Source organism: Alexandromys fortis, unplaced genomic scaffold (genome assembly GCF_014885135.2).
Source record: "Alexandromys fortis isolate MF-2015 unplaced genomic scaffold, M_Fortis_MF-2015_v1.1 scaffold_90, whole genome shotgun sequence".
Lineage (NCBI taxonomy): Eukaryota > Metazoa > Chordata > Mammalia > Rodentia > Cricetidae > Alexandromys > Alexandromys fortis.
This window is the reverse complement of record NW_026067985.1, coordinates 4,387,415-4,399,430: the sequence shown is the minus strand read 5'-3', so window position 1 is coordinate 4,399,430 and position 12,016 is coordinate 4,387,415. Positions and strand designations below refer to the sequence as shown.

Here is a 12,016-nt window from a genome sequence, read left to right as displayed (position 1 = left end):
TCACAGCCTTAGCCCTCTCTCCCATCAGCTTTTCTCCTCAGATACCTTAGCTGCCACAGGTCACACCCTCTACCCAGTCTGACTATTCAGTCAATAATGATAGAATACAGTGTGTCCCACGTTTAAATTTACAAGGTGAAGTCACATCTTTTCGTCTCCTTTCATCTCCTCCACATGACATTCCCGGGAGTTATGCCCTGTCTTGTGGGTGAGAAAACAGACCAAAGGAGGGGAAAAGACTCCAGGTTCCCTGGGGAAATAGGTCTTCATTCAAATCTGATGGTGCTCTTCATTCACAATGGCTCCACTGAAGCCCTTGGAAATCCCAGTAAGTTTGTGCTATCTGAAGATGGTTTAGATAACCACAAACAGTTTAATTGTAACCTGGCATCTGAGTAGGCTAGGGTGCAGGACTACTTCCGTTGAAGAGGGACTTCACCACCAGACCACCCTGACCTATGGTGGTCTGGGCCCCCCTTTTTTAGAACCCTCTTTTCTTAGCTTACCAGCACTAGCTGGTTTCCTAGCCTCCAGGACACCCCCAAGGCTGCAGCTACTCCTCAGATTGGTCCATTGTCTTTCCCCGAGTCCCTTCCTGACAGCAACCTAGCAAATTGAGAAGTTGATAAGATTCCATACTAGGGTAGTCTTTGAGAAAAAAAAAAAACAAAACCAAAACCAAAACAAAACAAAACAAAAACATCATTTTAAGGGTTGGAAGGGGCATCCCAGAGCCCTCACAATCCTTTAGTCCCAGTTTCAGCCCCGAGGTCCGCATGGGAAGATGTGGCAGTGTGGAGAAGGTCGGAAGCATGCGGATTGCTTTGGGGTCTCACCTGGTTATCCTTCGCGCCTCCAGGTGGCTTGGGGAGTCTCTCCGGCGCTTCCTCATGGGTGAGTAGGACCGTCGCCTCCTGCGTGCACGCTCTCGGGGCTGCAATTCCTTCTCACCGTACTTGGGATCCCTGCAGCAGGTTGCTTGGTAACTAGGGCTGGGCTAGTTTTTCTGCAGGTGCGTGCTGTGTGATACTCTTAACTGTCTCCGCCACCCCACTGAGACTGCCCTTTGCCAAGGCTCCCAAAGAAGACAGGGAATCTGACCCACTTTAGAAAGAATCTAATTAGGAGAACATCGTGGGGGCAAACTGGGCATTAGCAAGAATGGTAGCCTCTGCGTGCGTGCGTGTGTGTCCCTTGGCAGAGGCATAAAGGTTGGTGGTGGGTGAGAAGAAAAATAGCAGAAGGCCCTGGAGTGAGTGGGCAAGAATTGGGGTTGTGAATGCAGGGACAAGAGGAAGAACAAGTGTGCAAGAAGATGGAGCGCCTGGGCGTGAAAGGGTGTATGGGGGCCTTGTTGCCACTCTTGAGTGGACAGAAAGGACTGCATGAATTCCCGTCCCAGCCTCGCCAGGGCTAAGGATTGGGCAGGACTTCGAAGATTGGTACAGAGAAGCAAGGGGTGTGGCCCAGGAGCCAGGGCCCATCCCGGGGGTTGGGGGAAGGATGGTACCTGCTGGGACTGTAGCGGGAATAGCTGGGGCTGCGACGAGACCTAGAGCTTCTGCTAGGCGGGCTCCTCTTGCCAGACTTGGAAGAATAGCTGGGAGAGCGAGAGTAGGACCTGGGGAAGAGGGAAGAGCGCCTGAAGATCTGTGTTAGGGTTGTGTGGACAGTTAGGACTCTATGTACCTGGCCCCTAGGTGGCGCTCTTTTTCTTTGCGCAAGACTGGTTAAGGACCCGTTGTAACCAGAGAATGAAATCCTCTCCTTTATGAGTAATTAATAATAATATGGACTTCCTGTTATTTCTGAATGCTTATAGTTCTGGCCACTTTTTATCTGTGTGGTCTTGGGCACGTTCTGTTTTCTCGTCTGCAAAATGGGGTAGTAGTACCAATCCTACAAAGTTGGCTGTGAATCCAAATTAGAGTAAATCACTTCGAATATTGGTATATATTCCAAGTGCCAATTAGGCAGTATAATGGAAACAGTAACCACGACTATTATACATCTTATTAAGAGACACGCGTTGAACTGAAAAATGCTTTTGTTTCCCTCATCCTAGGGTTAGGAACTGTTAGTAATCTCACGTTATGGATGGAAAAACAAAGACACAGAAAAGTGACGTAACTTGATCAGGGTCACACAGCTAGTGGACATTTGAACCCAGGAGTGTCTGGCTACAAAGTGCTTTTTACTTCTACAGATTATAGCCCCCCCCCCCACCCCTTACCCATGGTTTGGCTTTTCTATGACTTCATGAATAGATTGGAAAAAAATAATCAGCAAGTGAAAAATTCTATAAACAAGTAATTCACAATTTTTATATTTCAAACTATTCTGAGTAGCGTGGTCAGCATTGCTGTCCTGTGCCACCCTGCCTGGGAAGTGGATGACTTCTTTGTGCAAGGTGTCCATGCTCTATACGCTACTTGTCTACTACCGAGAAGCCTTCTTGTGATCAGATCTACCACCACAGAATTGTAGTCCATGTGTGGAAGCAATTCCTATTTACTTAAAAAATGGTCCACAAGTATGAGAGTAGTGATGTTAGTAACTAATACATGTTATAAAACAGTGGTGTGCTTCCGCCGAGTGAGGGTGCAAGCATTCTCCATACAATAAGAAAGGAAACAAAACAAGACAAAACAAAACAAAACAAAACAAAAACAGGGGCTGAGCATCTGTCCTAAGCTATGTGGCAGGAACTGAGCTCTCCAGGAAATAGGGGAGCAGAGCTCACACTGATTTTGCTACAACACCTCACACCGAAAATATTCCATCATAGTGCACAATGGGTGCTTAGTTACCAAGAAGATGGGCAATGCCATTATAGAGTTTGGTACTTATCCAAGGGTGTGACTGCAGGCCCGCCATTGGCGATCATGGACCATGTCTCCTGTTGTCAAGAGAGCAAGGACAGCTCTTGGTGATGCATCTGAATTACCAGCCCTGTTGTCCATGCTTACGCCCCCTCTCTCACTACAGATGACCCTGCTCTTAGAGAACCTCACAGGAGAAGGAACACCTCATTCCTATTGAGTGCAGTGTGCCCCTCCCCCCGAAAGGTGTCTTGCCAGTTTGCTCTTTGCATTTGCATTCAGAAATCTTGTAGGAAAAAAAAAATAAGGCAAACGCTGGTTTTGAGATTACCAGCCAAAAAAGCAACTGAATTTTGATTATATGGTTGTGGAAGAGGAACAACCGACTTGCTGTTGGAAATTTTTGTTTGAAGAGGGAAGCTGGGCTCAAGGAGGCCATGAGGGTTGGATTAGATGGGCTATCCCAGTTCCTGAGAGCTTATGTCTGTATGTTCGAAGACGGAGCTATTCCGTCCAAGGTAACCAAACAATACCAATGGCTATTGAAGTTGGGGGGCAGATTACAAACAGCTGCAACTCTTCTTTCTATATCTTGCATAACCCCTGAAATGCAAACTCTGTAACTCCTTCCACTAAGGGATAATATTCTGACTGGGTCTTGTGACTTACTAGGGCTCAGAGAATAGCAGAGGAGATGGAATGTAAGTCAAGCTGAGAAGTAAGAAACCTTGAACATTACTGTTCTCTCTCTCTCTCTCTCTCTCTCTCTCTCTCTCTCTCTCTCTCTCTCTCTCTCTTTCGTCATCACCATGTGTATAAGCAGAGAGACAACACAGAACAGAGACGACTAATCACTGGATGAATTTCCATCCCCAGCCCCCAGCCAACTCACTATCTGGTCAAAAATACATGAAGGGGCTGAGGAGAACCAACCTGCTGAACCCAGCATATATTGCTAATACACAGAGTTATAAGAACTAAGTAAATACATTTTATGTGAAGGATGACGTTGGTTACTTTTTATGTAGAACTTAATTAATACTCATCTCATCCCCATGCCAACAAAACCAATAACAATGGATGGTCCTCGTGTTCTAAGTGCCTTCGCCCCAGGAACGAGCCACGGGGCCACCGAGTCATGCCTTCTTATAATTTTTCACACAACAGGAGCTCAGAGATGTTGACTGTCCTCCCAAGGCTGTCAGGACTAATGCTGGAGCGGGTTATTCAAAGTCAAATCTTACTCCTCTTCCCCACGAGGGAATGGGCATCTCTAGTTACCAAAACTCCTTGTCAAAGAGGGACATACAGGAGATGAAACATCAAAGATGTACTCACCTTTTTTCAGAAGAGGTGGACCGGCTCCGGGTGTACCTGGGGGAGGCTCTGTGGTTTGGGGACCGGGAAGAGGGGCTGGAAGATCGAGTGCTGGTGTAGGAGGAGCTACGGGAACACTCTTTGATGGGGGAGCTCCGGGCTGTGGATGGGACCAAACTAGACTTCTTCACCTCAGCACACTGGAGACATGGAAACTGAAATCCTCTGCAGGATGGAGAACATCTGTCATTATTCAGCAGCCCTTGCTCTGGGGGTACCTGGACCTGAGGCTCCCTCGAACACTTTTGACTCAGAGAGAATATCCTCAGTTTCTAGTTCCATCTCCTCACTTTCTGGGAAGCAGTGCCAGGTGACAGAATTTAGAAAGACCTCACAAGTAGACCGATAATTAATCCCATTCAGCATCCCCTAGGGAGAGGACACAGCATTCCAGGAGGCCCCTGTGAGCACAAGGCTACATAACATCACGTGGTGAGAGAGTCCTCCTTCTCCCTTTCTTGTCCTTGTCCAGTCCTTCTGATTGTATGAATGAGAAAGCCCTGGCTGGGTGCTAGTGGGCTATTAGCACATCTACAACACTTTGTAATCTCCCCAAGATAAAGGAATAGGCCCCAGGGTCAGAGCCTTGAGCAGGAAACTGTAACTGACCAGCGTTAGATACACTGTCTTAATCATATTCCCGCGGGTGTTTTCTATTTGTTCCAGCAAGGGATATACATTTCCACACAGAAATAGTCATGTGATCGCAATAAGCAAACCAGCGAGAGCATAGCTTAAAAGAATCTAGAAGGTGACTCATGGTTAGCTTAAGTTTGGGCAACCTTGATGTAGCCCACTTTGCAGATGGAGAGACTGAGAGGCTTCAAAGCAGTTGGGCGGAGGCTTGTTCATCATCAGACAAAGGGTAGGGGGTCTTGGTTTTACATCCTCTCTTGTCTAGGGACATTCTGAACTCCTTCGGAGGTCCTCGTGACGCATGCTCATCATTAGGCCAAGAGTCAACTTCAAGTCACATTGATATACTTGAAAGGTTCGCTTTTGCTCACCTCTATAGTCCTGGCTCTTGACCTAACAGGCTGTCTCCTCCGAAACAAAATGTCCTATTCTGTCCTTTGTCTTCTGACTTTAGAACATGTTGGCATCTGTTCTTTAGAACATGTTGCCTTCTCTCATCTTGCCATCTAGCCATTGCTCTACACTTGGTTCTGGCTCAGCTTGACCTCATCTTCTTAGAAAAGCCTTTAGAGCAGTCTCTCGACCCTCCATTCTGGGTTGAAGGTTTCCTGTGTGTTACATGGTCCCCCTGCCTAGCTCCCCCCCCCCATCCCTACATGACTCATTTTGGTCTTATGACCATGTGTCTTCCTCTCTGGATACTGAGCTCATTGGGGAAAGGACATCTGACCCCTGGACTCTATATCATCCACACAAGCTTGTCACGTGGCATTTTAAGTCATCCCGTCTATGTCTTGGGCTCTCCACAGCATCATCTCATTTACTCTTCTCAATAACATGATGTGTCTGGTTCTACTGTTATGACCGACCAAGTTATGGAGGGGGCTTGGAAGGATTAGCGACTCGCTCAAGGTCACTTGAATTTGTTTAGACACATACATGTGTGCGCACACACACATGCACACACGCACACACATACCCTCATACACATACACACAATTCCTGTCCTTACCCTCTGTGTCTGTGGTGCCCTTGACTTCCAGCTCATATCTCTTCTCTTAGCCCATATTTATTGAGCCCTTTGTCTATAGCTGGCAGGACATAAATACCCATGATTTTACCATCATTTACATTCCAAAGTGAAAGACTGGCTCTAAATTATTTAATTTGGCTGTCTATGTATATCAAATGAAGCAAGTAGCAGCTATATATCTCTGGGAGCGGGGGTCTTGTTTTAGAGAGAGGTCTGGACTGCAGTGCTGCTTTTGCTGCTTATTAGCTGCATTTGTCTGAGTCTGTGCCTCTGTTTCCCATCAGCTTACAGAAAGGTTGGAACAGTGCCTATTGCAAAAAGGCACTAACAGGAGCGGAGGAAAGCTAGTCGTGGGAAGCAGTTTTTGCGGTGTATTATCTGGCTCAGTAGAGACTAATGGCTTCTTAATTAATGAATACTAATACTTATCATTATTATTATTATTGCTGCCTTTTCTCTTGATCCTCCCTAATCACAGCACTTTAGTGCGTCAGTAGATATGTGGCGGCCTTCTTCTCCCATGCGGGAACTTCACTGTCTGCTCTTGGAGAGGCTGACATTTGCACTGACCCAGCTCTGGCTTCCAGCAAGTGTGGGCATGAGCTGAGGGCAGGGATGTCCCAGAGCAGGTCACCCAGAGAATGGGCTACATGTAGACCCAGGCTGTTTGTCCAGCCAGACTAGGTCTTGTGCTAGAGATAAGGGGCGCTCTGTCCTTGAAGAAGCTGTGTGTGGCTATCATGGGCAATCTTAGCCACGTAGAACAGAGGTGTGCTTGAATCCCCAGCAGGGGCAAAGCCCCCGTGTTTTTCTGGATAGAGTGTGCTAGCCAACTTCCCCCCAACCTTGTGCCCAGTGAATTATAAACTCAGGAAAGGGGGCCTAGCCATTTCCTCGCTCCTAGCATCAAGCTGAGAGCTACCACAGGGTGTGTCTGGCAAGAAGGTGAGGGAGAGGTAACAGAATGGATGGTACAGACTAGGTGGCCAGAAAATTTAAAATGCTACTCTTATGAAAGTGTGCCTAGTGGTTAGCGTTAGGATGTGATTTTTTTTTCAGATTCTTTTTTATGTTTGTGCATGTATTCTGTGTGCATGTGTGTCTGAATGTGGGTGTATGTTTGTGGGGAGGTGCAAGCTGATGCCCAAAGTCTTCCTCCTCCACTCTCCCTGCTCTTCTTTGGGGCAGGGTCTCTCAGTTAAATCCAGAGCTTCCCGACAAGCCTCTTCTCACTAACCAGCTTGCTGGGGGATCCCTTGACTCTGCCTCCAGAGGGCAGAATTACAGGCAGGCCGTCACGCCCCCCCCCCCCCCGACATTTACACTGCTTGCTTGGCAAACATGTCAAGCACTGAACTGTCTCCCCAGCTGCTGTTTGCTGTGATCACTTGAGTGACAGAGCAGTTGGTGATGAAATGGTGGCATTGTCATCGGCCTGTAAACAGACGTGTAGACGTATGTTCAAAGGGAAAGAATGCGGGTAATGAGCACAGCGCCAAACGAAAAGACCCATCCCTCAACTCTACGGTGATAGCTATGTGTTTCCATGGATACATTTTATTTTAAAGCCCTTTTAATTTCCAGGCACAACTGAGCACCAAGCATGGGTCTCCTGGCCTCCAGGACTTCATCTCCCACAACCAACATTCCTCACCAAAGCGGTCCATGTGTTAGGACCGAGGAGACAGCACCTCATGCCACCACCCAAGCCCATAGATCTGTCAGGCTTACTCTTGGTGTTACATGTCCGATGGCTTTGGATGAGTCACTGGCATTTATCCATCATGAATGTATCATGTGTTATAATTTCACGTAGCTGAAACTGTGTGTCCTTTGCATAAAGTGATAGGACATTATTATTATTATTATTATACAAATAATAATCTAGAGTCTGGATATACCACAGTTTATTCACCTTTTAGGTTTTAATTAGACTTGGTTGCCTCCAAATTCTAGAAAGTATGAACTCCTATAATCATATATAAGCAGTTTTTTTTTTTTTGGTGTGAAATTGTTTTCAATTTATTTTGGTTAGCACTGTGACATGCAACCAAGAGGGACTTAAATGAAATTCATGTTAGGCGTTCCCTGAGACTCTTGGTAAGTTGGCATCTATTTTTAGCTCCCTGCCATCTATCCATCCCTCCTGATATCAACACTCTGGCTTTTCCTGCGGAGACATCTGGCTCTAACCTGTAACTCAGCACCTGCTGGGCCAGAGAGACTGTTCCGAGGGGACAAATGACCCAAGCTGGGCCAAGCACAGCCAATTAGCACTTGTTTTGATAATTTTGCTAAGATTTCTGTGGGGGCAGGGCAGAGGCATTTTTCTGTTGGGGGCGGGGCCGAGGTGTTAGTCCGTTGACTGATTGGAGACACAGGTACTGAGCATATTTGCAAACCTCTGGGAGGGCCTGCTTGAGAATGAAGCCAACAAAGCGCGGGAACAGAGCTGAGGTCCAAGTCAAAAGATAAAGATGCAGGAGCACACTTTGGACCCCTGGGTCCTGCTGTACCTGAAGCGAGTGTGTGTGTGTGTGTGTGTGTATGTATGTGTGTGTGTGTGTATGTGTGTGTGTGTGTTTAATCAAGCAAATTTGAATGGAATGTCCTTTCTTTTGCGAATGAAGACGCCTAGGAAGAGTAGGGCCCTATGATGAGACAGTAGTAGGAAAGTGACGCTGAAGCGGGGACCCTCCCACCGCCAAAGATGCTAACCTTGACTCACTGCTCCTGCGGGTGGGAGAACCGTTCTCCAGAACAGCCCCCTTGTTCTGCGGGGAGGAGGTGGTGAAGGAGTTCCCTGAATCGGAACTGTTGCCGCAGTTGAGGTCCCTACTCTTGCTCAGACCCCCAACGGGGCTCCCCTTCTCCTGGCCCCGCGACCGGGCGGAACTGGTTTGCGTGGAGGGCGGCGAGGAGGTGTCATTGCCTGAGTCGTACTCCTGCGAGCGTCCTCGGGAGGCGGTGAGCGGGCTGGTTGATTTGCTAAAGAGGTCAGCAGCAGACCCCGACCCAGAGATCTGAAAGCAAAAAGACCCGTCGGACCCTGCTGAGCTCCGGGCTGTGCGTAAGTAACCAAGAATGTTAACCATCATGAGTCACTGTAACGAAAGCAAAGAGAGAGGGGAGAGAAGAGACGCCAAAAAACAAAAGCACAAATTCCTGATAGAATTCCACAGAAATAGGAGACCTCTAGGTATTTTGTTTACCCCCTGCTAGAATAACTGGAAGATTTAGGAATCATGCAGGGAAAAAGGCATGCGATTCAGATTAAACAAAAGTAAAAAGAAATTATACAAAACATAATCTTTAATGAACTCAAACAAAAGAGACAAATCAATAGAAAGGGGAGGGCTGTAGACACCCTTAACTTCAAACAATAATAAAAATAAAGGAATGGGGGGGGAATAAAAAGAAAAGGGGCTTCAGGCCTCAAAAATTATATCTTGGAAATTAAAAACACAAAAGGAGATAAAGGCAAATTTTAAATTTCAACCCAAATCCTCAACTAACTTTTTTTTATTTTTTAAAGAAAAAGTTGCCTGAATAAAACCCTAAACAAATGTCTCTTGGGACAAAGAAACAAAGATGAGAATTGGTTTCTTTCTTTTTCTTTTCTTTTTTCCCTTTATTAAAAAAAAAAAGGCAAGGTTGCAAACTGACGTTTGAGCAATTTCCAAGTAAAGAAGTCAAGAGAGGGAGGGGACAAAAATAAATGTAAAGTCAAATAGTCTGGCTGAAAACAAACCAAAAACAAAACAAAATAACAAAAGAGTCTCTACAGGCATTTGTGCGCGTCCTTCTCCCTCGAAGGAGGTAGCTAAGCATCCTGAGTGGCTTCTAATAAATTCTCTCATGTCTTTGCGGATTACGTCACTTACCAAGCAAGGACTCCTCCTTTAGTAGGAAAGGTGTAAGAGAAAGGGAAGAGCGGGCAACGTGAGTCCATCATCAGAGGCGTAAATGACAAGAAAAAACACACACCTTCCTACACAACCTTAACCTTTGGCTTTGGGGTGCTCAGAGCAGATCTCTCTCTCAGGGAGACCTAACTTCATCCACTTCGCCAGTCCCTTCCTGCCCAGGTTGGATGGTGGAGACCTTTACTGCGTTGGTACCTGGAGCCATGGATGGTACGGTAGAGACCTAGTCCTGTACTCCAGGGGACACCAGGGAGGGAGCATGTGACTTCGACTGGAAGGACCTTGGACATCAGGGAATGAAGATGCCTCAGAGTCCTCTTTTGGGACTGGCCTAGGAAGACTGAGAGGTTTCGGGGGTTGTGGGGACTTAGCCCTTGGGAAGGGAATTCTAGGCTGAAGATCTGTTTGTCTTCACGTTTAGGTCAGGCTGTGGCTGAAAAGTCACAGTGAATTTGCCTCTGTCTCCTAGCCATTGTACCACGTTTAACTGTGGGCAAGAGGGATCCTCACCCTGGGTGTTTCCTAACCATACATTTTTCCTCTATGGGGAGGAAAAATCTGGGTGATCAAGAAGTCACTCCCTGGAAACCACACTTCCAGAGTATTCGCTCTGGGGTACTTGGGTTCCTAAATTCTCTATTTAAATGGTTCCTGAGCCTCCCTCTGGGGTATATGCCTTCTCCACAGATCTGTTTTTCCGCAAGCAACCTATGTTTCAAGTGGGCCATCTGAACAGAACCTGCGTGATCATGTTGATGTGTCCAAGTGCCTGTGTGTGGGGCCCATCACACAGTCACTGGTAACACATGGGTGGCAGAGGTAGGAAGCCTGAGACCCTGGGGCAGCTTCTTCCTCGCTGCCATGTTGTATGCCAGAGCAGGGAAGGGCCTGAGCTTTTGAATTCAAAGGTAACTTTCCTATCACTGTACAGACATGCTGGCCTCAGCCACTCAAGAGGGGACATACTTGATGCCTTTTTGAGTTTATTTATGAGCGTTTAAGCACCTTGGCTAGTCCTGTAGTTTACACATACTAGAAAAAGCTTTCCCATAAAAAAATCTATTTCCCCCCAGCTTTATGCCCTGCTTTGAAGACTTGCTGGAGAGGGGACACTGAGCTTTCTTAAGAAACCACTTCTGACTTGAGGGGGAAATGTGGACACCTGGAACTGAAAGTCACAGAGAGAACCCCGACAGTTTGGAGTGCCAAATCCTGGGGGTAGGAAGCAGGACTTTTTTCTGGTTTCTTCCAGGAAGTTTTGCACATGGGCAACATAATGGTCTAGCCTTAGCAAATCCTGCCAGTTCATCGTGATTATCTGGCTACTTTGCCTTGAAGGTGGCACCTCAAAATAAGGTGGCCAGGTGGAATTTTCTAGAAGCTCCTTTTCATGTAATATACACACCTTCACTCCCATTCAGCTCCTACTAAATTGGATGACATTTCTTTCCCACCTCTGACGTCCAATGGTCTCATGACCGTTTCCTTTCTCACCTCTATTAGGAGTGAGAAACCACCATGACGATGATGATCTGAGGTTTTAGGCTGGGCTTTGGACAGGCAAAGGATCAAGGGATTTTTGACCTGGAGTGAATGGTGGAGTGGCCAGTACATTTGAAAGCAAGCCAGTCTTAGAGGGCACAGGCCGACAGAGAGTTCAAGGGCAGGTGCCTGGCAGTTCAGTGCAGTATCTTGTAACTTGCTCCCTGGGGCATCTAGACTAAGTTTTTCTTCTTCAAGTACTTTCTCCTGGTATTGACTTAAGTTTAAAATCATCTGTTTTACTGATGTGTCATGGTTCCCTGTGAGCAAAGATTTTGAGCATGAAGTCTCTCTAGGATGGTACATATATATATAGAGGGGGACCTTGCCTTCTGCACACAGCACCCCACAACCTGAGGTCGCAGGGATGTTTGCAGTGTCTCCACCTGGCTATAAGTTATGCACAGGTGGTTTGTGTGTTTGACCTGATAGCTCTGCATAGGATGATGCTTTTCATCACCAGGAAATAGAGGTAAAGTCCTGCTGGGGTGCTCACACTGGGCAAGAGTGCCAGGGTACACAAACCTCCTGGACGCTCCCACTTCTTTAAAAGACTCATTCCTTTGGTTGAATCTAAGCTCACTGACGTGAGTTACAGTGTTCTTTACAAACCTGCCTCACCTGCTTCATAAAACAACCCTGAGAACCTCACAGACCACCCTTCCATGCCTTCCCAGGCT

The 12,016-nt window shown here is 46.8% G+C and overlaps 1 protein-coding gene across 1 annotated transcript; it reads right to left on the bottom strand.

Annotated features, from left to right (window-relative positions):
- Positions 1-1,413: 1,413 nt before the first annotated feature.
- Srrm4 (serine/arginine repetitive matrix 4) lies at positions 1,414-10,089 on the bottom strand. Its single transcript, XM_050159124.1, has 3 exons — positions 8,587-10,089; positions 4,161-4,364; positions 1,414-1,621 (listed from the first exon to the last, which is right to left on the bottom strand). Exons 1-3 carry the CDS (start codon positions 8,964-8,966, stop codon positions 1,414-1,416), a joined length of 792 nt encoding a protein of 263 aa, XP_050015081.1. The 5' UTR covers positions 8,967-10,089.
- Between the last annotated feature and the right edge of the window lie 1,927 nt (positions 10,090-12,016).